The sequence below is a fragment of the Leptodactylus fuscus genome, chromosome 2 (assembly GCF_031893055.1).
Source record: "Leptodactylus fuscus isolate aLepFus1 chromosome 2, aLepFus1.hap2, whole genome shotgun sequence".
In the NCBI taxonomy this organism is placed as follows: Eukaryota; Metazoa; Chordata; class Amphibia; order Anura; family Leptodactylidae; genus Leptodactylus; species Leptodactylus fuscus.
Window position 1 is genome coordinate 285,715,038 of NC_134266.1, and position 27,314 is coordinate 285,742,351.

At 44.7% G+C, this 27,314-nt stretch overlaps 3 protein-coding genes across 3 annotated transcripts; 2 read left to right on the forward strand and 1 right to left on the reverse strand.

Moving 5' to 3' along the window:
• Window positions 1–446: 446 nt before the first annotated feature.
• LOC142194248 (olfactory receptor 52Z1P-like) lies at window positions 447–1,400 on the reverse strand. Its single transcript, XM_075263264.1, has one exon. The coding sequence runs from the start codon at window positions 1,398–1,400 to the stop codon at window positions 447–449; it is 954 nt and encodes a 317-aa protein (XP_075119365.1).
• A 16,971-nt stretch (window positions 1,401–18,371) lies between these two features.
• Window positions 18,372–19,313, forward strand: LOC142194249 (olfactory receptor 52D1-like). The gene has a single exon (XM_075263265.1). The coding sequence runs from the start codon at window positions 18,372–18,374 to the stop codon at window positions 19,311–19,313; it is 942 nt and encodes a 313-aa protein (XP_075119366.1).
• Window positions 19,314–25,838: 6,525 nt separating this feature from the next.
• On the forward strand, window positions 25,839–26,855 carry LOC142194250 (olfactory receptor 52B2-like). Its single transcript, XM_075263266.1, has one exon. The coding sequence runs from the start codon at window positions 25,863–25,865 to the stop codon at window positions 26,853–26,855; it is 993 nt and encodes a 330-aa protein (XP_075119367.1). The 5' UTR covers window positions 25,839–25,862.
• The last annotated feature ends 459 nt before the right edge of the window (window positions 26,856–27,314 follow it).

Here is a 27,314-nt window from a genome sequence, read left to right on the forward strand (position 1 = left end):
CTCCATCTCCATTGGGACTTTGCAAGTCCAGGATGCTACAACCAGTGGAAACACCTTGACTGCACAACAGTCACCTGCATGATATATGGGTCAATGATATGTGGCTTTTATAACCAAGTCTCTGCTCCAGTGAGGGTCTAGGTGTCATATGGAAGGGGGTGAATACTTATGCAATTAGTAAGTTTGTGTCTAATAACCTTCATGAATGTAAATCAAAGACATTTATTGTTGATGTCCAGGAAGGTACAGACACGTCTAACGGGGGGGTGAAAGCTTTATATACATAGAGATTATAATATACACATTCATCTTATAATAAGCAGATGGAGAAGAATTTTACAACTTGGATGATCTTAAAGTACAAATGAGATAAAAGAACAGAAAACCAACAAATAAGTCATGAAATCATTCTGGAAGAACATCCTAAAACTGACAATAATTCTCCATTACTTCCGACCTGTAAAACATTTTCTACAAAACATCTTAATCACTTTACTTCTAATCTCTCTTGTCTTTACCCCGTAGATGATCGGGTTCATCATTGGTGGGAATAGGACATAGAGATTGGCCACCAGAATGTGGACCTGAAGAGAGACATATTTATGGCCGACTCTATGGGCAATGAACGAGAAGAAGGCCGGAGTGTAGAAGAGGATGATGACGCAGATATGAGACACACAGGTGTTGAAGGCCTTGAGACGAACCTCTGAGGACTTCAGTCTTAGAACTGCCCTGATAATGACCACATAGGATATGACTATGAGGGTCAGGTCTACACCAGTACTGCTTGTTGCTATGATAAGCCCATAGACCACATTGACCAGTATATTGGCAGTAGCCAGTCTGGCCATGGACATGTGCTCACAATACGTGTGCTCGATCACAATGCCACCTTCATACGGTAATCTATTCAGTAAAAAGACAAATGGAGTTATGATACAAATACTTCTAAAAAGGGCACCAATGACTATCTTTCTCATGAAGGACCCAGTGAGGGTGCTCGTGTATGTTAAAGGGTGGCAAATGGCGCGGTATCGATCATAGGCCATGCTCAACAAAATGGCGGACTCTGTTGCAAAATTGAAATGTATGAAAAATGTTTGGATAAGACAACCATTAAAGGAAATCTTGTGAGAGTCAAACCAGAAGATGCAGAGAGTCTTGGGCACAGTGGTGGAGCTCAGGAGGATGTCACAGGAGGCCAACATCATCAGGAACAGGTACATGGGCTGCTGGAGGGACTTATTTGCTCCAATGACCAAAATCAAGATGGAGTTTCCAAGTAGGGACATAAGATACATGATACAGAATGGGATGGAGAGCAGGAGATGTAATGCTTCAAGACCAGGGATTCCCATCAGAAGAAAGTAGTCCGGGTGGAAGATGCTCGCGTTCAACATTTCAACATGTAGTTTTTTCTTTCTGGTACCCTATAATTGAAGAACATGCTGAGTGTCTCATGACCATCTTACAACGAAACTAGAGAGGAGCGAATTGGTTTGTAAGAAACCCAATTCCACCAGAATATTCTACATTGTTGGGATTCATCTCAGACAAGCAAAACTGGGCACAATGACGGGCAGTAAATTGTTATACTCTCGGGTGGCGTGACATTGGTATGCAGAGCGTGATGATGTCATGACACTTGGCGTGTCCATGTCATCATTGAGGCCCAATCACAGACCCAAGAGTATAAGGATTTCCCTTCTATTCTAACAAGTTGATGGGTACGAAACAAATCTTCAGATATTTGCCCATCTCTAGACAAAACCTAATAGTCGACATATCAGTTAGGAAATTCAAGGGGAACATTAAGATTGGGCGGAATAAGACACGATGGAGAATATGGAAATAACACAGAAGAAGGTTCATCATGACAGGGGCTTAAAAAAACAATCACAAAATGAGAGTGCAGAAAGAGTAACACTCTACAATTTTGGTATCTAGGCTCACCTGTCACTGAGAGAGTCCTATCAACAAGGACAACTGAGAACATTGAAGAGAACGTTGAAGGTTCAAAGTCCAAAATTCGGCAACCTTGCAAAAATGGGCTACCACATAGATATACACTGCAGAGAAGTCAGAGGTTATCTCCCAATCTGAACTGATAACAGAACGTGGGGAAATCGACAAGTAAAATTTAAGACCAGAACAAGAGACCCACCAAAATTACACGGACTACAATGAAGCCTTTCTAAAGGACCACCTCTTTGAGGACACCACCTCTTCTTCTAGACCAACGTTTCCTTTCATTCCCATCATGTCCTACATCTATTGGCTTCTGTTTTGATGAAATTAGAAAAAAAATCCACAATTTTTTTTTCTTTGGTGGAAAATCTAATTATGCAAATATTACCCACAATAGGATGAAACTACCTGTGAGGGAATATGGAGTTACTAGATGGGTAGGGGGTAGTATTCCATCCCTTTGACCCTCATCTAATACCCAGAGCAGAAATAATTAGGGTTGAGCCGACCTTGAGATTTCAGGATTGTTTTTAAAATCTAATTTCCAATCATTTTCCATCTGAACCCGATTCCGATCCTAATGCAAGTCAATGGGATTTTTTAAGGATCGAAAATCGGATTTTAAAAACGATCCTATTCACTACACAGCGTGAAGTCCAAAAATTGAACGCTGTGTAGAGATTAAAAAACACCGGCTACTTAGTCCCCCCACACACTTACCTGCACAGAACTGCTGCCGCCTCCCCTCCCGATGTGTACGCCGCTCCCCAGAGCTCCTGGCCATTGTTCTCTGTCTGTTTCTCTCCTCTTTCATTCAGACGCTGGCATAGCGCCGTACACGCCCCCGCCTCTCTAGTGAATCACTCACGTCTCCCTGCCCTGTACCCACCCACACTTTCCTAAGCCACAACAAGCCCCGCCTACTCCCAGCATCAGTAACACTAGTCTAGAGAGATAGGGGTGTGCAAGGCGTTCTGCTGGCATGTGAATGAGAAAGGAGAGGACAGAGAACAACAGCCAAGAGCTCCAGAGAGCACTAGCGGTTCTGTGCAGGTTAGTTACAGTTAAGCTAATTTGCAGATAAGGGTTGAGCGATTGGGATCAGAATTTCATTCCCGATCATTTTTAGGCGGGATCGGAACCTGATCGCTATCGTGAAATTTACTAGATCGCCAATCGGGATCTGATCTTTTCCGATCCCGATTACTCAACCCTAGAAATAATCCTTAAAATAAGACAACTTCAGATTTCAATTGAATGGGTCTGAGATTACAGGTCCGTTGTCTTCTGCTACTCTGTGTACAGATATGAGTTAGTTCCGGAGCATCAAGTCTCCTTCCAGAGGTTTGGTGGCAGTGCCGAGTGTTAGACTCTAGCTGACCTCATATTAATGACCTGTCCTAAGGATGAGGACCTATAGATCATCGATATTAAAGTCCTGATATGTGCCTTCAGTGATAATGAATGTGGTTACTGAGAGGGAAGAGATGAAGAGATCAAGTCCTAAGTCACATCAATGCATAAAAGGACAAATGTGACTAAACCTGCACCAAATTTATCAAGAGGGAAAAGATTTTTTATGTATTGACTTATTGTGGCTTTATGTGACTGTCTTTAAAAACTTTTTATAAAACAAGGTCAGCATTAAAGCAATGCACAATTTAACATAGGGCATCTTGTAAACTTTATGTCAGGGACCCGAACAACCCCCGGGTACACAAGCACGTGTGACCTTGGATTCAACCTTTAAGGGGGACTCTGCTTCCATAACCACTTCCACATTCACCTATCACAAAGGACTTCAAAGGAATGAAGCGACCCAGACATCTACACAAATAGAGGCAACCGGCCGCCACATAGTGTAGGAGACACCAATACACCAAGACCAGAACATTGACATATAAAAGGTAACAAAGTGTAAGCAGCAAAATCCAGTGTTTGCAAAAAAAGAAAAAATATTCAATAAAAAAGACATACAAGCAAAACAGTATACAAAAAAAATGGAGAAACAGAACAGACATCTTCCTCAGATTGTTAGACAGGCCCTTGGACCCACAGTACCTGTGCGTCTGTGTTCCCTGCCCATCTTCTTGTACCTGGATTGTTATAAAACATGAATTATGACACACATTGGGCCATTTGTAGGTATATTTTCCTATGTTCCATGTAGGGACTTGCAGGTTTCCAGGTTTCCTAGACCGTACGGCAGTCGAGCTGTCTTGCTGACATCTTGGCCATTATAGGAGGTGTAATGTGAATTGGAGTGAGCACACACAGTACGCACTCATAAAACAAGACACAGCTACACGAATAAATCTCATCCTGTGGGCTTCCTCTCCTGTGAATTACTATTTCTTTCCTTTCTGCAGTCGGTTGTCTAGATATTATCTGTATTACGAATATTTGTAGAATTTTTCTCCCCGGCAGCATCCAACAATACAGATACTCACCAGCACAGAGCCGAGCGACTAGGAGGAGGAGGCCAGAGCTTAGATACCTCCCGAGGACTCGCCTCACTTATATCCTGTCCATGAGCAGCACCGACAGAACCTCCAGGAGCAGAATATCCACTGGGGAGCCAGGCCGATAATAAATGATAGAGAATTAATGAGATGTGCAAAATATTAACCCCCAATGTGACCACAGGCAGTGACAGTCTGCTGGGGGTTATTGTCTCAGGGCAATGACTGTAGTTTCCTATCACTGATCATCTGCAAAGAGCAATAAAGTCATAAAAGAGATCTCGTCGTGTTCTGATACTAATGATAAGTCACTAATCTCAACGTGGTCACAGTCATGTCCTGTCCATAATAAACTGCGGGGTCACTGCTATCAATGTGCAAATAATCGTGTCCTATCATATCTCATATTTGTTATATACTTTAACTATATACTCCTTGGGGAGAGACCACCATACAGGTGTGTGGAGACTTATTAAGCCTTTAGCACTCCACTTTGCAAGGGACCATGGGAAGTATATGCAAATCTGTCTTCCATGATGTAATTAGGAAGTCAGGTGCCTCAGTGTTGCAAACCAATAGAGGGCGCTCACTGGAATGTGCAAGCCTATATCACTGAGATTCTGTCTTCCTAATTACATCATGGAAGACAGATTTGCATATTCTTCCCATATACTTATAATACATAGTATATGACACTGTCAGGGCTCCTAGGACTATATATATCTATAATACATAGTGTATGACACTGTCAGGACTCCTAGGACTATATATATCTATAATACATAGTGTATGACACTGTCAGGACTCCTAGGACTATATATATATATAATACATAGTGTATGACACTGTCAGGACTCCTAGGACTATATATATCTATAATACATAGTGTATGACACTGTCAGGGCTCCTAGGACTATATACTGTATATATCTATAATACATAGTGTATGATACTGTCAGGGCTCCTAGGACTATATATATCTATAATACATGGTGTATGACACTGTCAGGGCTCCTAGGACTATATACTGTATATCTATAATACATAGTGTATGACACTGTCAGGGCTCCTAGGACTATATATATCTATAATACATAGTGTATGACACTGTCAGGACTCCTAGGACTATATATATCTATAATACATAGTGTATGACACTGTCAGGACTCCTAGGACTATATATATCTATAATACATGGTGTATGACACTGTCAGGGCTCCTAGGACTATATACTGTATATCTATAATACATAGTGTATGACACTGTCAGGGCTCCTAGGACTATATATATCTATAATACATAGTGTATGACACTGTCAGGACTCCTAGGACTATATATATCTATAATACATAGTGTATGACACTGTCAGGACTCCTAGGACTATATATATCTATAATACATAGTGTATGACACTGTCAGGACTCCTAGGACTATATATATCTATAATACATAGTGTATGACACTGTCAGGGCTCCTAGGACTATATATATCTATAATACATAGTGTATGACACTGTCAGGGCCCCTAGGACTATATATATCTATAATACATAGTGTATGACACTGTCAGGACTCCTAGGACTATATATATCTATAATGCATAGTGTATGACACTGTCAGGACTCCTAGGACTATATATATCTATAATACATAGTGTATGACACTGTCAGGACTCCTAGGACTATATATATATATATATATATATATATATATATATCTATAATACATAGTGTATGACACTGTCAGGGCTCCTAGGACTATATACTGTATATCTATAATACATAGTGTATGACACTGTCAGGGCTCCTAGGACTATATATATCTATAATACATAGTGTATGACACTGTCAGGACTCCTAGGACTATATATATGTATAATACATAGTGTATGACACTGTCAGGACTCCTAGGACTATATATATCTATAATACATAGTGTATGACACTGTCAGGACTCCTAGGACTATATATATCTATAATACATAGTGTATGACACTGTCAGGACTCCTAGGACTATATATATCTATAATACATAGTGTATGACACTGTCAGGGCTCCTAGGACTATATACTGTATATCTATAATACATAGTGTATGACACTGTCAGGGCTCCTAGGACTATATATATCTATAATACATAGTGTATGACACTGTCAGGACTCCTAGGACTATATATATCTATAATACATAGTGTATGACACTGTCAGGACTCCTAGGACTATATATATCTATAATACATAGTGTATGACACTGTCAGGACTCCTAGGACTATATATATCTATAATACATAGTGTATGACACTGTCAGGACTCCTAGGACTATATATATATATATATATATATATATATATATATATATATATATATATATATATATTATATATATATAATACATAGTGTATGACACTGTCAGGACTCCTAGGACTATATATATATAATACATAGTGTATGACACTGTCAGGACGCCTAGGACTATATACAGTCCTATGAAAAAGTTTGGGCACCCCTATTAATCTTAATCATTTTTAGTTCTAAATATTTTGGTATTTGCAACAGCCATTTCAGTTTGATATATCTAATAACTGATGGACACAGTAATATTTCAGGATTGAAATGAGGTTTATTGTACTAACAGAAAATGTGCAATATGCATTAAACCAAAATTTGACCGGTGCAAAAGTATGGGCACCTCAAAGGAAAGTGACATTAATATTTAGTACATCCTCCTTTTGCAAAGATAACAGCCTCTAGTCGCTTCCTGTAGCTTTTAATCAGTTCCTGGATCCTGGATGAAGGTATTTTGGACAAACAATTCAAGTTCAGTTAAGTTAGATGGTCGCCGAGCATGGACAGCCCGCTTCAAATCATCCCACAGATGTTCAATGATATTCAGGTCTGGGGACTGGGATGGTCATTCCAGAACATTGTAATTGTTCCTCTGCATGAATGCCTGAGGATTTGGAGCGGTGTTTTGGATCATTGTCTTGCTGAAATCTCCATCCCCGGCGTAACTTCAACTTCGTCACTGATTCTTGAACATTATTCTCAAGAATCTGCTGATACTGAGTGGAATCCATGCGACCCTCAACTTTAACAAGATTCCCGATGCCGGCATTGGCCACACAGCCCCAAAGCATGATAGAACCTCCACCAAATTTTACAGTGGGTAGCAAGTGTTTTTCTTGGAATGCTGTTTCTTTTTGGACGCCATGCATAACACCTTTTTTTTTATAACCAAACAACTCAATTTTTGTTTCCAAAATGAAGCTGCCTTGTCCAAATGTGCTTTTTCATACCTCAGGCAACTCTATTTGTGGCGTACGTGCAGAAACGGCTTCTTTCTCATCACTCTCCCATACAGCTTCTATTTGTGCAAAGTGCGCTGTATAGTTGACCGATGCACAGTGACACCATCTGCAGCAAGATGATGCTGCAGCTCTTTGGAGGTGGTCTGTGGATTGTCCTTGACTGTTCTCACCATTCTTCTTCTCTGCCTTTCTGATATTTTTCTTGGCCTGACACTTCTGGGCTTAACAAGAACTGTCCCTGTGCTCTTCCATTTCCTTACTATGTTCCTCACAGTGGAAACTGACAGGTTAAATCTCTGAGACAACGTTTTGTATCCTTCCCCTGAACAACTATGTTGAACAATCTTTGTTTTCAGATCATTTGAGAGCGGGCTGTCCATGTTCGGCGACCATCAAACTTAACTGAACTTGAATTGTTTTGTAGAAAGAAATGGTCCAAAATACCTTCATCCAGGATCCAGGAACTGATTAAAAGCTACAGGAAGCGACTAGAGGCTGTTATCTGTGCAAAAGGAGGATGTACTAAATATTAATGTCACTTTTCTGTTGAGGTGCCCATATTTTTGCACCGGTCAAATTTTGGTTTAATGCATATTGCGCATTTTCTGTTAGTACAATAAACCTCATTTCAATCCTGAAATATTACTGTGTCCATCAGTTATTAGATATAGCAAACTGAAATGGCTGCTGCAAACACCAAAATATTTAGAACTAAAAATGATTAAGATTAATAGGGTGCCCAAACTTTTTCATAGGACTGTATATCTATAATACATAGTGTATGACACTGTCTGGGCTCCTAGGACTATATATATATATATATATATATATATATATATATATATATATATATATATATTACATAGTGTAGGACACTGTCAGGGCTCCTAGGACTATATATCTATAATACATAGTGTATGACACTGTCAGGGCTCCTAGGACTATATATATCTATAATACATAGTGTATGACACTGTCAGGACTCCTAGGACTATATATATCTATAATACATAGTGTATGACACTGTCAGGGCTCCTAGGACTATATATATCTATAATACATAGTGTATGACACTGTCAGGACTCCTAGGACTATATATATCTATATAATACATAGTGTATGACACTGTCAGGACGCCTAGGACTATATATATCTATAATACATAGTGTATGACACTGTCAGGACTCCTAGGACTATATATATCTATAATACATAGTGTATGACACTGTCAGGGCTCCTAGGACTATATATATCTATAATACATAGTGTATGACACTGTCAGGGCTCCTAGGACTATATATATATCTATAATACATAGTGTATGACACTGTCAGGGCTCCTAGGACTATATATATCTATAATACATAGTGTATGACACTGTCAGGACTCCTAGGACTATATATATCTATAATACATAGTGTATGACACTGTCAGGACTCCTAGGACTATATATATCTATAATACATAGTGTATGACACTGTCAGGACTCCTAGGACTATATATATATATATATATATATATATATATATATATATATATATATAATACATAGTGTATGACACTGTCAGGACTCCTAGGACTATATATATCTATAATACATAGTGTATGACACTGTCAGGGCTCCTAGGACTATATATATCTATAATACATAGTGTATGACACTGTCAGGACTCCTAGGACTATATATATCTATAATACATAGTGTATGACACTGTCAGGACTCCTAGGACTATATATATATATATATATATATATATATATATATATATATATATATATATATATATATAATACATAGTGTATGACACTGTCAGGGCTCCTAGGACTATATATATATATATATATATATATATATATATATATATATATCTATAATACATAGTGTATGACACTGTCAGGACTCCTAGGACTAGATATATCTATAATACATAGTTTATGACACTGTCAGGGCTCCTCCGGTCCCCTCTCCTCCGATCCCCTCTCCTTTGCTCCCTTCTCCTCTCCTCTCCTCTGCTCCCCTCTCTTCTGCTCCCCTCTCCTCTCCTGTCCTCCCCTCTCCTCTGCTCCCCTCTCCTCTGCTCCCCTCTCCTCCGCTCCCCTCTCCTCCGCTCCCCTCTCCTCCGCTCCCTTCTCCTCTGCTCCCCTCTCCTCTGCTCCCCTCTCCTCTGTTCCCCTCTCCTCTGCTCCTTTCTCCTGTCCTCCCTTCTCCTGTCCTCCCCTCTGTTCCCCTCTTCTCTGCTCCCCTCTCCTCTGTTCCCCTCTCCTTCGTTCCCCTCTCTTCTGCTCCCCTCTCCTCTTCTCCCCTCTTCTCTTCTCTGCTCCCCTCTCCTCTGCTCCCCTCTCTTCCGCTCCACTCTCCTCTGTTCCCCTCTCTTCTGCTCCCCTCTCCTCCGCTCTCCTCCACTCCCCTCTCCTCCACTCCCCTCTTTTGTCCTCCCCTCTTTTCCGCTCCCCTCTCCTCCATTCCCCTCTCCTCCGTTCCCCTCTCCTCTGCTCCCCTCTCCCCTGTTCCCCTCTCCTCTCCTCCGTTCCCCTCTCCTCTGATCTCCTCTCCTCTCCTCTGTTCCCCTCTCCTCTGCTCCTTTCTCCTGTCCTCCCTTCTCCTGTCCTCCCCTCTGTTCCCCTCTTCTCTGCTCCCCTCTCCTCTGTTCCCCTCTCCTTCGTTCCCCTCTCTTCTGCTCCCCTCTCCTCTTCTCCCCTCTTCTCTTCTCTGCTCCCCTCTCCTCTGCTCCCCTCTCTTCCGCTCCACTCTCCTCTGTTCCCCTCTCTTCTGCTCCCCTCTCCTCCGCTCTCCTCCACTCCCCTCTCCTCCACTCCCCTCTTTTGTCCTCCCCTCTTTTCCGCTCCCCTCTCCTCCATTCCCCTCTCTCCTGCTCCCCTCTCCTCTCCTCCACTCTCCTCCACTCCCCTCTCCTCTGCTTCCCTCTCTTCTGCTCCCCTCTCCTCTCTTCCCCTCTCCTCCACTCCCCTCTCCTCCGCTCCCCTCTTTTGTCCTCCCCTCTCTTCCGCTCCCCTCTCCTCCGTTCCCCTCTCCTCCGTTTCCCGCTCCTCCGATCCCCTCTCCTCCGTTCCGCTCTCCTTCGCTCCCCTCTCCTCCGTTCCCCTCTCCTCCGATCCCCTCTGCTCCGATCCCCTCTCCTCCGTTCCCCTCTTCTCCCCTTCCCTCTCCTCCGCTCCCCTCTTCTCCGTTCCCCTCTCCTCCGTTCCGCTCTCCTTCGCTCCCCTCTCCTCCGTTCCCCTCTCCTCCGATCCCCTCTGCTCCGATCCCCTCTCCTCCGTTCCCCTCTTCTCCCCTTCCCTCTCCTCCGCTCCCCTCTTCTCCGTTCCCCTCTCCTCCGCTCCGCTCTCCTTCACTCCCCTCTCCTCCGTTCCCCTCTCCTCCGATCCCCTCTGCTCCGATCCCCTCTCCTCCGTTCCCCTCTTCTCCCCTTCCCTCTCCTCCGCTCCCCTCTTCTCCGTTCCCCTCTCCTCCGATCCCCTCTCCTCCGTTCCCCTCTTCTCCCCTTCCCTCTCCTCCGCTCCCCTCTTCTCCGTTCCCCTCTCCTCCGTTCCGCTCTCCTTCGCTCCCCTCTCCTCCGTTCCCCTCTCCTCCGATCCCCTCTGCTCCGCTCCCCTCTCCTCCACTTCCCTCTCCTCCGCTCCCCTCTTCTCCGTTCCCCTCTCCTCCGCTCCGCTCTCCTTCGCTCCCCTCTCCTCCGATCCCCTCTGCTCCGCTCCCCTCTCCTCCACTTCCCTCTCCTCCGATCCCCTCTCCTCCGTTCCCCTCTCCTCCGATCCCCTCTGCTCCGCTCCCCTCTCCTCCACTTCCCTCTCCTCCGATCCCCTCTCGTCTTCTCCCCTCTCTCAAGCAAACTATTGGTGACTATGAACATTGAGAGTTAACTTTGTGCACATTTCGGCTTCTCTCATTATGTCTTCTATGATCTAATATCTCATTGCTCTCTGGTGAATATTTCCCCCCCTATAGGTTCTGCCTGACTGGATATAAATGAGACGTCTCACCTGCAGGTATCTCAGCTCTCGCCTGATAGGAGATAGATAGATAGTTAGATAGATAGGATATAGATAGATAGATAGATAGATAGATAGATAGATAGATAGATAGAAGATAGATAGATAGATAGATAGATAGATAGATAGGAGATAGATAGATAGATAGATAGATAGATAGATAGAAGATAGATAGATAGATAGATAGATAGATAGATAGAAGATAGATAGATAGATAGATAGATAGATAGATAGAAGATAGATAGATAGATAGATAGATAGATAGATAGATAGATAGATAGATTCAAATCCTCCTAGAGACATGGACCCGGGCAGATGACGAGTCCCTAACACCCATGGGCTACAAGGAACTCTCAGTGCCCGCCCAGAAAAATAAGACCACCAAACATGGCCGCCACTCAGGAGGCATACTAATATGGTACAAGGAGGAGCTCAAAGAACACGTAAAAGCTACCAAACGTGGAACTAATCACATATGGATAAAAATAAGCAGCTCCATCCTCAGCGGCCAGCAGGACATCTATCTCTGTGCAGTATATATGCCCCCACCAGGGTCCCCCTACCACGACCCCGACACTTACGAGGTCCTACAAAGGGAAGCTGTCCACTTCCAACCCAAAGGCAGAGTACTAATATGCGGAGACCTGAATGCAAGGACAGGCACAGAGATAGACTACCTGCCCCCGGACGACAACCCACATACGCACGGTAGTGAGATCCACCACCCAGAACCCACACAGACAAGAAGAAACAGCCAAGACAGAATTGTCAACAAGAGTGGGAGACAACTGCTGAACATGTGCCGAAGCCTAGGACTGTACATAATAAACGGACGTACCACAGGCGATCCCAGAGGACGCTTCACACTAAACTCTCAAGTGGGCAACAGCGTGGTGGACTATGCCATTACAGACGCAGACCTGTCAGACATTGAAGACTTCACAATCGCACCTGACTCCCATCTATCAGACCACAACCAGATCCTACTATACATGAGAACCAGGAACAAAACACCCACACATGAGCCCCAACAGTCCGGCCTCTACAACCTACCAAGACATTTCAAATGGGCCAACCACCAGGCCATAGAATATAGCAACGCAACCAACCGACCCGAAATCAAGACACTGCTCACAAACTTCCATACAAACAACTATCAGCCAGACCAACAGGGAGTCACCAGAGCTGTGAAGGATCTCAAGTACATCCTACAGACCACAGCAGAACTAGCAGGCCTGAAACGAACCAAACCCATAAGACAAACCAACAAACAGTCCCACAAATGGTTCGACAGCGACTGCAAAGCACTACGCCATACCCTAAGAACAGCCTCCAACCAAAAACACAGGGACCCCAACAACAAGGAGGTGAGGGAAGCCTACAACAATCTATGCAAGAAATACAAGGGCACCCTCAGAGAGAAGAAACAGAGGGACCTCTCCCACAAAATACAGCAACTAGAGGACTCCCTCCAGGACAGCTCATTCTGGGAGACCTGGCACCACATGGGCACAAAGCCCAAGAAAAACTCTCTCCACATCCAAAATGGCAATATCTGGCTCAACTACTTCAGAGGTCTCTACAAAAACATCCCAGAAGAAGAACTAACTCCAGAACAGCAACAGATAATCACCAAACTGAGGGACATGGAGAAAGTCATCAAAGACTTCCAGAACCCTCTGGACTCGCCAATCACCATAAAAGATATACAGGAAAGAATTGCCGTGCTGAAAGGCAAAAAGGCCAGTGGCCCTGACGGCATCCTACCAGAGATGATCAAATACAGCTCCCCAGCAATACACGCGGCACTGGCAAAGCTATTCACCCTCGTGCTCAATGCTGGACACTTCCCCGAAGACTGGAACAAAGGGCTCATAACCCCCATCTACAAGAATGGGGACCAATATGACCCCAACAACTACAGAGGGATCTGCGTCAGCAGCACGCTAGGGAAACTGTTCAACAGCATCATCAATAACAGAATCCTCACCTTCCTCACACAACACGGGGTCCTCAGCAAGAGCCAAGCAGGGTTCATGCCAAACCACCGCACCACAGACCATATCTACACCCTGCACAGCCTCATCAAGACGCACGTCCACAACACCAGAAGAGGCAAGATATTCGCCTGCTTCGTAGACTTTAAGAAGGCGTTCGACTCAGTATGGCACCCAGGCCTACTCCTAAAACTCCTAGAGAGTGGAATAGGAGGAAGAACGTACGACGTCATCAAGAGCTCCTACACCGGAAACCAGTGCAGTGTGAAGGTGAATGGGAAAAGGACAGCATACTTCCAACAGGCCCGAGGGGTCAGACAAGGCTGTAGCCTGAGCCCAACGCTCTTCAACATCTACATCAATGAACTGGCTACAGCCCTGGAGGCCTCACCAGCCCCAGGCCTCACTCTGAACGACCGGGAGGTGAAGTTCCTGCTATACGCCGATGACCTCCTACTCCTGGACCCCACTGAGAAAGACCTCCAAGAAAGCCTGTCCGTGCTGGAAAAATTCAGCACCGCATGGGCCCTACCCATCAACCAGAAGAAGACCAAAGTCATGGTATTTCAGAAGAAGGGCCACAATAAAGCCTCCACCACCCCACAATTCACACTGAATGGCTCCACACTGGAAAAAACCAACAGCTACACCTACCTGGGGCTGGAGCTCAGCCAATCAGGAAGCTTCAAAGCAGCAATAGAAACCCTGAAAGCAAAAGCCTGCAGAACCTTCTACGCCATCAGAAGACAACTGTACCACCTCAAACCACCGGTGAGGGTCTGGCTGAAGATATTTGACGCAGTCATCTCCCCGATCCTTCTCTATGGCAGCGAGGTTTGGGGACCAGTCAAGGTGGGATTCCAGCCCAACAGAGAACTTCCACCTGGAGTTCTGCAAATACCTGCTACATGTCCATCGCAACACCACCAACATAGCCTGCAGGGCAGAGCTAGGCAGACTCCCCCTATGGCTCACCATACAGAAGAGGGCGCTAGCTTTCCAGGCACACATCCAGGGGAGCGACTCCTACCACCACCAAGCATGGCTAAGCCACCTGAGCAAACCAGACATTCACCAACCAAACAACAGCCAACCACCAAACCAAAAACGCCAACAGATGATAACCAAGGCCGAAATAAAGGCGACCACAGAGGCAAACAGAGAGCGGTACATTGAAGAATGGAGAAATGAAATAAATAACTCCAAGAAACTCACCAATGTGTACCAATCCCTACAAAGGGACTACACCATGGCCACCTACCTGGAGAGAATACGCCACCCCAAGCACAGACTGACCCTGAGCCGGTACAGACTGAGCGCCCACAACCTAGAGATAGAGACGGGGCGATACAGACAGACGTACAAGCCACGGGAGAAGAGACTGTGCCAGCACTGTGACCAGGGGGCCCTAGAAGACCAGACCCACTTCCTGCTACACTGCACCAAATACTCAGCTATGAGGGCCGTCTACTACCAAAGACTCTCTGCCCACATCCCAGACTTCAGATCTGCAGACGAGAAGAGGAAACTCTACATCCTACTGGGAGAAGAAGAGGCCACTGTGGAGATCGCTGCCCAATACGTGTCCAGCTGTCACCAAACAAGAGGAAGATGAGACTCCATGGACTGTTATATTTATCCCAAAACACCCGCCCACACACTAGATAGATAGATAGGAGATCGATAGATAGGAGATAGATAGATAGGAGATAGATAGATAGATAGATAGATAGATAGACAGACAGATAGATAGGAGATAGATAGATAGATAGATAGATAGACAGATAGGAGATAGATAGATAGATAGATAGATAGATAGATAGGAGATAGATAGATAGATAGATAGATAGATAGATAGACAGATAGGAGATAGATAGATAGATAGATAGATAGATAGATAGATAGGAGATAGATAGATAGATAGATAGATAGATAGATAGATAGATAGATCTCCATGTCACTAATTTTGGAGATTTGTTATTATGGCATTCTCTTTGTCGCCCAGATACCATGACCCCTGTCCTTTGGGTTGGTTTGATCCCGGTGATAACACATTTATGTAATGTTTGTTATGTTGTAACAATGTAACACAAATCCAGAACTTCTCCATGTGCAGGAAACATTTGGAGACGGCTGAATATTTCTCCTTCCTGGATTTATAGGATACGATAGAATTGACAATCTTTCCTGATCTCCATCTAGACGAGGGGGAGGTCTTCTCACAGGGGAGGTCTTCTCACAGAGGTGGGCTCTCACCAGGTCTCTCTGTAGCTCTCACCAGGTCTCTCTGTACTTGTAGTTATGTCGCGTTTCTTGTTCTGGTGCTGAAGGGATTTTCTGTGAATCCTTAGGATCGGTCATCAGTTACATTTTAGTAGGGGAACTCCAGGAGACTTCCATTGACCCGTTGTTGGGGGGCCTTTCCATTGTATACCAGACGCACTACTTGGACAAGTCAATAAGAAGTCAATGGAAACGTTTTGGAAGACCCTTTAATTATTCATTGTCACTTTCCTTGTATCCTGTTTCCAGTTCAGGTTCTTTCCATACTTCAATCTATGATAATTTCCTATTTGTCAAGGTGATGGCCCATTCCAAGGCTGAAGAAATCTCCTCCTTGACCCTTTAAGGTTCCCCTCCATGCTTTCCTTGGATTCCCTCAGTGTCAGGTGAGCCTAGTTATTAGATTTGCGGAGGCGTTAGTATTTACTCTGGTTTTGTGGTTGTTTTTGAATGTTTTTGTCTCCCTATGATGGAGAACGTCTTACAGTATTATTTCCATCTCAATCCCGTCTTATTCCCCCCACATTCTTCATTGTCCCATTAATTTGTGACCACCTCATATTAACACTGATATGTACTGATGTTATCCTTGTAGGCCCCTAGTCAATCCCCTTAATATTTGGTGTGACCTTTGCCGGGCATGGTGGGATTCTGCTGCTGATAAGGCTCAGATGAAGGGGCCCGATCATCAGGGAGTCTCAACCTGCTGAATCTACGGCAGAATTGTACAAGTCCCGCTGTGATCCCTGAATCCCAATGAAAACAATTGAAGGCAGAATCTGAGCGGAATCTGCTGGTAATTCGGTGGACCCCAAATCCATGGCAAATTCCTCCATGTGAACTTACCCTTCCAAGCTGATGTATACTGAATATCAGTATATTGTGTATTACATTCATTTGTATTACATGCTGCCTATGGCAGGATGCAATAGAATCTCAGCAATGATCCCCCCCGGCACCCTCAATAGGCTCCCGGCTGTCATGACAATCGCTATCCTCTGTGCCGCTGCTATTTCGATGCCTTGGCCATACTTGATAAGTGATTGGTTCTGAGCCCTCTCCTCGCTACCGTAGGACACTATGGGGTAGAGGTACATGGTGGGTTGCTAAGGGGTAACAGTGTATCAGTCTATCATATATTATAAGTGTCGAATATTGTTACTTTTTATTTCCCATAATTTTTGGTCTATTTAGAGTTCACTCTTAGATTTCTCTTTGTATACAGATATGACAAAAACAAAGTCCTCGTTCTTCCAATTCTCTGATTTGACATTTACATCACAGGACACAATAAAAACATCTGAAGATCTTGAAATAAGGTAAATCCATCCTCAGATGGTCAAATACTCTCATTATCAAGTGTGACCACCTCTATATAATCATGAGTTCTAGAAGTTTGCTGGTCTGGAGCAAGGAGGAAAGACATCAGCAAAGATCTTAGAAAAACAATTATTAATGTAAAAAACCTACAAGTCATGTTACACATTCAACTTCATGATAGTGCACAGAAAAAAACAGAAAAACTATGGCCTGTGTGGGAGGGTTGTCAGGAGAAAGTCTCTTCTTTCTAAAAAGATGAAGGTTACATAGTAGCAACTGTATAAACTAGAAGACTTCTAGAACAATGTCCTATAGACAGACGAGGCCAAAGGGGCCACAATGCACAGAAACCCAGCACAAACTCTTCACACCAGTGCCTTGGTGGACAGGGACGACTTGAGCTTGTTTTGCAGCCATTGAGTTGACCGTCTGTATAGTAGAGTATGGTAGAGTCAGAGCTCAGGCCGTCTATACAACAGCTAAAGCTTGGCCGAAACTGGGTCCTGTAACAGGACAATGATCCCAAGCACCTCAACGAATCTACAGCAGATAGGTAAAGAAGAGTCGGCCAAAATTCTTCCAGAATGAGAATGATGTGAGATTGACAGAGTCATCCAGAAGACCAGGACTCCGGGTTATTGCTGTAAAGGAGCTTCTACAAGTTACTGACTCATGGGGGGCACTTACTAAATAATGACCTGGTGGAATCTGCTGGGTGTTGTTGTCCATCTGAGGTTGGATTTACCCCATTTTAAGACCAGATCTTTCTTTAGTACGTCCTGATATGTAAATCTGTAGCATAGAGGGCGGATCCTGATTTTCCATGACTGTATGGTTGAGCCCCACATTGCAGAAACGCAGCACTTGTGCATTTGACATTTTCCATATCGGAATAATAAGGGCAGAAAGTCCACAGAGAAAAACTCATGGATGCGTTTCCGAGGGGCCTTAGCCTAAATGTATCAGGAGACACTCAGCATATTCTTCCATTACAGGACACCAGAAGGATAACGTTACTTGTGGAAATGTCAAACACCAGCGTCTTCCACCCGGATTATTTCCTCCTGAAGGGAATCCCTGGTCTCGAGAGCTCTCATCTCCTGATCTCCATCCCATTCTGTATCATGTATCTTATGTCTTTACTTGGAAATTCCCTCTTGATCTTTGTCATTGGAACAAGTGAGACCCTTCACGAGCCCATGTACCTGTTCCTGGTGATGCTGGCCGCCTGTGACCTCCTCCTGAGCTCCACCACCGTGCCCAAGACTCTCTTCATCTTCTGGTTTGACTCTCACAAAATCTCCTTTAATGGTTGTATTGTCCAAACATGTGCCATGCATTTCTTCTTTGTGATGGAGTCCGCCATTTTGGTGAGCATGGCCTATGATCGATACCGCGCCATTTGCCACCCTTTAACGTATACAACCACCCTCACTGGATCCTTCATAAGGAAGAAAGTTGCTGGCGCTCTTGTTAGAAATGTTTGTATGATAACTCCATTTGCTTTGCTACTGAATAGATTACCGTATGAAGGTAACATTGTGATCGAGCACACGTATTGTGAGCACATGTCCATGGCCAGACTGGCTACTGCCGACGTACTGGTCAATGTGGTCTATGGGCTTATCATAGCCAGTTCTGCTTCTGGTGTAGTTCTGATCCTCATAGTCATATCCTATGTGGTCATTATCAGGGCAGTTCTAAGACTGAAGTCCTCAGAAGCTCGTCTCAAGGCCTTAAACACCTGTGTGTCTCATATCTACGTCATCATCCTCTTCTACACTCCGGCCTTCTTCTCGTTCATTTCCCATAGAGTTGGCCATAAATATGTCTCTCTTCAGGTCCATATTCTGGTGGCCAATCTCTATGTCCTATTCCCACCAATGATGAACCCGATCATCTACGGGGTAAAGACAAGAGAGATCAGACGTAGAGTGGTTCATATATTTATTGGAAATCGTAAATAATGGAGGTTTTTAGCAATATTCTTCAGTAATGACTAGGCTTTGCTCAAGATTGGGATCAGCCTTCGAGAAACTCAAGAAATTTGGAGATCCCTAAAATTTCATACTTCTCTCTTGTATAAGTTGGTTGCAGTAGAACAAATTAAAGGGTCAGTCCATGACATGAGACTCAATTGGAGATCAATTGCGATACCAGAAACAACCTCAAACACGAGAGGCACTGGTAGGATAACCTGGGACAGCTTTTTTAAAATAACATATACAAATGTACAAAACACACAAAAATTTGCAAAAATAATACCCCAGTGCTCCGTAATTCTTATCTAGTCTCTTGTTAATGACATTTCCTGAACATACCTGTGGAGCTCCGCCTTGCCTCTCTGTCCTCCTCCGTCCTCTGCCATTCCTCTCCGTCCTCATACGTCCTCTGCCATGCCTCTCCATCCTCCGCCTTGCCTCTTTGTCCACCTCCGTCCTCCTCTGTCCTCCGCCTTGCTTCTCTATCCTCCTCCGTCTTCTGCCATGCCTCTCCGTCCTCCGCCTTGCCTCTCTGTCCTCCTCCGTCCTCCACCATGCTTCTCCATCCTCCGCCATGCCTCTCCATCCTCCGCATTGCCTCTCTGTCCTCCTCCGTCCTCTGCCATGCCTCTCCATCCTCTGCCATCCTCCTCTGTCCTCCTCCGTCCTCCACCATGCCTCTCCCTCCTCCGCATTGCCTCTCTGTCCTCCTCCGTCCTCTGCCATGCCTCTCCATCCTCTGCCATCCTCCTCTGTCCTCCTCCGTCCTCCACCATGCCTCTCCGTCCTCCTCTATCCTCCGCCATGCCTCTCCATCCTCCTCCGTCCTCCTCACTGTTCTGTTCCTGACTACAAGACCACTGGTTGCGGTAAGAATATCCCCGGCTGCACCTTAGGACAAAAACATTGCTAAGCCCCGACCACCCCTTCAGTCAGTCTCAAGGCCAAGGAGGAGCAGGGCAGTAAGAGGTTGACATCGTTGGTTGGGATTTCCTTATTCCAAGAACTTGGGATCTTGCAGAAGATATTGTGGACTGACCACCAGATCCTCGATGGTTTATGGTACATTTCTAGGTTTTGTGTTCTTCTAACTAACGTGTCCTCTTTGTTCTTGGGTTACATCAGGATCATAAAATTCTTCTACATCTGGTTTATTATAACAAGAATGAGCTGCATATTATATTGTCTACATAAATAAAGTATTCACACCCTTTGTAGGACACCTAAGTCATCGCTGTAACACGGACTACCACACATACACGACATCATGGAGGTGACCAAGTCATACAACGAGGAAACTGTTTCCAGGTAGATGTAAAACAAAGAGGAACCAACGGTGTCACCTGAGATTCATTGCGTCCACCAATTAAGATTATTCTGCGGGCCCAACCTCTGACAACCCCTAAAAATCATCAAATGTGGGTGTCCCCTGCTCACCCACTATTGTGCTAGAGCCTGGGACCTCCAGAGCTGGGCCAGTCCATCACTTAATGAGTTTTCATTGAGTTTGTAGACCATGGACTGTCATCATTATGAGATCAGTAGATTTCCAACTCCCAAAACAAGAGTTGAGTGATTACGATTGGGAAAGATCGGATCCCAATCGGCGATCAGGTAAATTTCACGATCATGATCGGGATCGGCTGGAATATGATCAAAAATCGGATTTTGAAGTCTCAAGATCAGCTCAACCCTACTGTATGTATAATATACAATTAGGGTTGAGTGATCGGGATCGGGAAAGATTGGATCGGATTGGTGATCAAGCAAATTTCATGATTGCGCTCAGGATCGGGATCAGCTGGAAAATGATCGGAAATCGGATTTTAAAATCAATCCTGAAATCTCAAGATCAGCTCAACCCTCCCAACACCCAAACAAATCAATTGATAGAATAGTCCAGGCCAATCCTGACAATACCATGTGCCCTTTACTGACTACTATCCACAGCTCCATAGATTTGGTGGCAGCTGAGGGAGATTTTAGGTAGTCACAGCAGTCTGTGTCAGTGTATTAAGCAGGACCAGTCCGTATATTAGGCAGATTCTGGCAGCCATTGCTGTGACTGTTGCTATACTATTCCCTTACATTCGGACTGTGTCCATGTCACCATTGTGTGATCCACATTCTGCCACATATTTCTTTTTCCATACAGGGCCACAAAACTATGTATTTTTTTCTAAGCCATAATGACCCAAACTAGGTGTTGCCCTTAAAGGGGTAGAATATAATGATAAACCTGCACCTGACTACCCCTGTAGTGCATGACATAATGGTCATTGTTATAATTTATCTTTGTTCCAATTGGGCCCCCCCAGTTTTCCAGTGTTAGTAGTGGGGACCATTTCCCATGTGGCCTCCTGCTTGTTCCTGCCTCCTTCCTGTCCTGGCTATGCCTCTCCTGCACTGTGTGGGGTATCTGTGCCCAGTAGCTCATATATAGGTGCCCGGTAGCTCATATATAGGTGCCCGAAAGCTCATATATAGGTGCCCAGTAGTTCATATATAGGTGCCCGGTAGCTCATATATAGGTGCCCGAAAGCTCATATATAGGCGCCCGTTAACTCATATATAGGTGCCCGGTAGCTCATATATAGGTGCCTGGTAGCTCATATATAGGTGCCTGGTAGCTTATATATAGGTGCCTGATAGATCATATATAGATGCCCGGTAGCTCATGTATAGGTGCCCGGTAGCTCATATAAGCTCATATATAGGCGCCCGGTAACTCATATATAGGCGCCCGATAGCTCATACAGTATATAGGTGCCTGATAGATCATATATAGGTGTCCGGTAGCTCATATAAGCTCATATATAGGCGCCCGGTAACTCATATATAGGTGCCCGGTAGCTCATACAGTATATAGGTGCCTGATAGATCATATATAGGTGCCCGGTAGCTCATATATAGGTGCTCGGTAGCTCATATATAGGCGCCCGGTAGGTCATATATAGGCGCCCGGTAGGTCATATATAGGCGGCCGGTAGGTCATATATAGGTGCTCGGTAGCTCATATATAGGCGCCCGGTAGCTCATACAGTATATAGGTGTCTGATAGATCATATATAGGTGTCCGGTAGCTCATATAAGCTCATATATAGGCGCCCGGTAACTCATATATAGGTGCCCGGTAGCTCATACAGTATATAGGTGCCTGATAGATCATATATAGGTGCCCGGTAGCTCATATATAGGTGCTCGGTAGCTCATATATAGGCGCCCGGTAGGTCATATATAGGCGCCCGGTAGGTCATATATAGGTGCCTGGTAGCTCATATATAAGTGCCTGGTAGCTCATATATAGGTGCCCAGTAGCTCATATATAGGTGCCTGGTAGCTCATATATAGGCGCCCAGTAGCTCATATATAGGTGCCCGGTAGCTCATATATAAGTGCCTGGTAGCTCATATATAGGAATGTTGGGACATTATCTGGTTGCGAGTCCGCTCGGCAGTCCTGACCACATCCGCTCTGGTAGAAGAGACAGCAAAGTCCTCAGACATTAGGCTTAGGCTTGGCACTTGTCAAATCACTTTGGCACAAGCTGAGTTCAACACGAGTATCCCAAATTTTTAAGTAAACCCAAGAACATACATTGTGGGAAATGATTTTGCTCGGAGGCCTCTTCATATCCCGGAGTATAATAAGTTGAGGACCAGGAAAGGTGTAAAAAATAAAAAAACATTTATACTCCCCTCCCCCCATAAGAGACCCCAGAGTATAATAATATCATTTACAGTTCATTCTCAACTTGTTTGACCCAAAACAAATCCGGTACCTGAGCCAACATAACCCGACATGAAACAAATCTTGAGAGGTTCATCCATCTCTATTGCCCATCAGTAAAGTGATCCATTAAGTGGATCTAGTCGTCCGTGTCTCTGTCCATCAGTTCCTGCACTTTGCAGGACAACCAGAAAAACTTGCATTCTACTTCTCATTTTGCTTTCTCACCGGGGGTCCTGGGTATTGTCCTGGTTTTTGACCCTGGCTTGTGTATTACTATGTTACCTACAGAAATGTTTCCGGTGCAGACCTTCTCCTGCAGGTTCACCGGTTTTCTGGCACCTTGTTCTTGGGTTCCACCTGCAAAGTCCGCCCTGTGGTAGGCTGTGGTGAACACCTCGGGGTAGATAAGACTCTACTAACCAGAGAACCTGTCATGTAGTCTTATCTCTGAGCTGCCAGTAAGGACACAGAGGTTTCATTTTTAGTTTTTCAAAAATTTGGATTTTTATTACGTTGTAAAGTTAACTTATCACTAAAGTGTAATAAGATTTCCTAAATCTGATATCACCGCGATTGCACCGACAACAAAATGCAAAGATGACAAATGGAAGTGAGAAGGAGGTAAAGAATCATTTAGCAAATCCCACATTACTTCCCTAGTATTAGTCACTGACTAATTGTGCGTCCCAGGATTTCTCCATGGCAGGTCATTACAGGTAATTGCTCATCTTTCCCACCAGAGTTGTGCAGGGTCCCCAGTGGTGGATCACCAATAAAGTATATAAGTCGCATAGTCCCTTCTGAAAGTCACCGCACAGCAGCCCGAGCTCCGTCTCCGGTGAGTCCTCTCCAGATTATCTTATTCAGGGAACACGGTCAGAATTCTTAACTCTCATTCCTGAATCCTCGAACCTGACAAAATCCTCAGTACACGGTGATCCTGGTCAATGGAGTATAGTCCACGGCAAGTCCACAGCGAGTCCACCATTAGCGGTATTTTCATGGAGAATTATTAGGTGGCCTGATCATGGAACATGCAAGGAGGGAGGAGAAGGTGATTGACTGAGCAGGGGATGTGTGTAGGGCTGTATCTGAGCAGAGGAGGTGTGTAGGGTCGTATCTGAGCAGGGGATGTGTGTAGGTTGTATCTGAGCAGAGGAGGTGTGTAGGGTTGTACCTGAGCAGGGGATGTGTGTAGGGTTGTATCTGAGCAGAGGAGGTGTGTAGGGTCGTATCTGAGCAGAGGAGGTGTGTAGGGTCGTATCTAAGCAGAGGAGGTGTGTAGGGCTGTATCTGAGCAGGGGATGTGTGTAGGGTCGTATCTGAGCAGGGGATGTGTGTAGGGTCATATCTGAGCAGAGGATGTGTGTAGGGTTGTATCTAAGCAGAGGAGGTGTGTAGGGTTGTATCTGAGCAGAGGATGTGTGTAAGGTTGTATCTGAGCAGGGGATGTGTGTAGGGTCGTATCTGAGCAGGGGATGTGTGTAGGGTCGTATCTGAGCAGAGGATGTGTGTAGGGTTGTATCTAAGCAGAGGAGGTGTGTAGGGTTGTATCTAAGCAGAGGAGGTGTTTAGGGTTGTAACTGAGCAGGGGATGTGTGTAGGGTCGTATCGGTTGTTTGGGGATTGGATTCTGAGTTTCTGTCTCACCACCACCAACCCTGCGCTATGTATAACTAATAAGGAATAAGACGTCACATTATCGGGTCCTTCTGAACCTCCATTTCTTCTGTAGCCTTTAGTGTAAGGATCATCCACCCTATGACATGTCTACGGCCAGTATAAGATACCAATGTCTATCTCTCATTATCTATCATTGTGCTGTGTAGACAGAGCGGGCAGAGTATCCGTGATGTCATTGGCTGTATCTATGACACGTTACACCAGGCCGCACCTCGAGCCATCGCCTTATTTACCGCCAGCACATTTCCATCTTCCAGACTTGTAGATTTTTATTTCCTATTTCCTGTTTTTTAGAATTCTCTTTAGGAGAACCGCTCTGAGTTTTTCAGAGGATCATTAACCATCGGATGACTATGGCAAGATTTTGTGAACGTGTCGTTGGTTTAATGATTTCCTGCTCTGGGACTTCTCAATCCAATGTTCCTCCTCCTATCAAGAGAGAAAGAGCTCAGAGGTCTCATTGTAGAAGGAACAATCCAACGTAGTAAGAACGGGGAGATTTATGGGAAACTCAGGGCGGCCATTACTGATCTTCATTGGGAGTCCTGAACCCCCAATACAAAGCTGCAATGTGTAAGGTCAAAGGACTTCTAGGATCCTTTCTATCCAATGTCAGTCAATTTGGAGCCCCTGGACCCTGCTCCTGCCGTCTGTATCCTGCAAAGAGGAGAGGAGCAGAGCAACGTACAGCAAAGTGATAGTGAAACACAAAGGTACCTGCTGGGGTTACTGATTCTAGTAATGTCAGGGATTTGGGGTTATTAATTCACTTTTAGTAACTCCATGTGCCTCACATTAATAGGAATTAACCCCCTCATGTCCCTCACATTAACCCCTGTGTGCCTCATATAAAGGTTACTAACATGGGAGGCATATGGAGGTAATAATGAAGGACCCTAATAATGAAGATACCTAATTATTACCTCCATATGTCTCCCATATTAGGAACCTTCTGAGGTGCACAGGGGTTAATGTGAGGTACATGATGGGGTTACCAATGTCTCCCCGGCTCCAGTGGTTTCCTATCCCTATCATTTAATCCTTCCATGAATTTCGCTTTGTAATGTTTTATCTCTTCCATTTAGATGCAGAAAACAGTTTCCAACGTGATAAGATCCGATGGTGTCAAACGTGAGCATCTTCCACCCCGATTATTTCCTTCTGCTGGGTATTCCTGGCCTGGAGGACTCCCACCTCCTGCTCTCCATCCCCTTCTCCATCATGTATGTCATGGCTCTGTTTGGTAATTCCATGTTAATGGTTGTCATTTCCACCAATGAGCAGCTCCACCAGCCCATGTACATCTTCCTAGTGATGTTGACCACCACGGATCTTCTTCTGTGTTCTTCTGCTGTTCCAAAGACCCTCAGTATATTCTGGTTCAATTCCCATGAGATTCTCTTTGACTGCTGCCTCGTCCAGATCTTCTCTATCCATTTCCTTTTCGTCATTGAGTCGTCAATCCTTTTGACCATGGCCTATGACCGGTACATTGCTATTTGCTCCCCGCTGACCTACACGACCATCATAACGGCCTCCTTCATCAGGAGGACAGCACTTTTAGCCATTATCAGAGCCTTCTGTATCATCTCCCCTCTTATATTCCTCCTGAATCGTCTTCCATACAGTAACGGCAATGTCATCCCCCACACGTACTGTGAGCACATAGCAATGGCGCACAAGGCAACGGCAGACATCACAGTCAATAGTGTCTATGGCTTGGTGGCTGCATTTTCCTCCACTGGAGTAGACATGATCCTCATCGCTGTGTCCTATGGGGTCATCATTCGCACAGTCCTTAGAATTCCGACCTCCGAAGCTCGATCCAAAGCCTTCAATACCAGCATGTCCCATGTGTGTGTCATCCTTCTCTTCTACATACCAGCATTCTTCTCTTTCATTGCCCACCGGGCTGGTCAAGGTAAAATCCCTCCTTCAGCTCTCATCCTACTGGCCAATCTTTATGTCATCATCCCTCCAATGATGAACCCCATAATCTACGGCATCAGAACCAGAGAGATTAGACAGAGGTTGGCTGCTATGTTGTTGAAGAACAGAATGAGAAATTCATTCTTAGTCTTCAGTCTGGGTCAGAAGATGAGAACTTCTTAGGACTTCTTAGAGATTCTTTAGGATGTGGACAGTAAATCCTACTAATATTATCAATGCTGTGAGTGGTAGAGCGTAACAAGAGACATGCACATAAGGAAACCCCAAAATACCCATCAGAGGTGGCGATCATACATGGATCTGATCTTATGCTCAGTGAATGTAGTGGCCTCACATGTAAACTGAGGACCATATGGACACCATTAAAGGGGTTCCATGCTCTATGGGTAACAGCAGCCTCAGTACTGGAGGACATGGCCCATCCATGTAATACAATAACAACCATTTATATAAAACCTTTCTCCACCAGTGACCTTACTGTATAATACCGCTACCATATCATGTGTTGGTGTCTGCCATGATACATGTGTGTGAATATGTGTGGGGACGTTAAGGGAGCCTGGTGGGGGTGCACAGATTTGGCTTATTGAAGAGTGGGAAGTCATCTGCTGGAACCGTCGT

Excerpts from the sequence above, each read along its gene's own strand:
- LOC142194248 (XM_075263264.1), bottom strand. The coding sequence starts at position 1,400 with ATGTTGAACGCGAGCATCTTCCACCCGGACTACTTTCTTCTGATGGGA.
- LOC142194249 (XM_075263265.1), top strand. The coding sequence starts at position 18,372 with ATGTCAAACACCAGCGTCTTCCACCCGGATTATTTCCTCCTGAAGGGA.
- LOC142194250 (XM_075263266.1), top strand. The coding sequence starts at position 25,863 with ATGGTGTCAAACGTGAGCATCTTCCACCCCGATTATTTCCTTCTGCTG.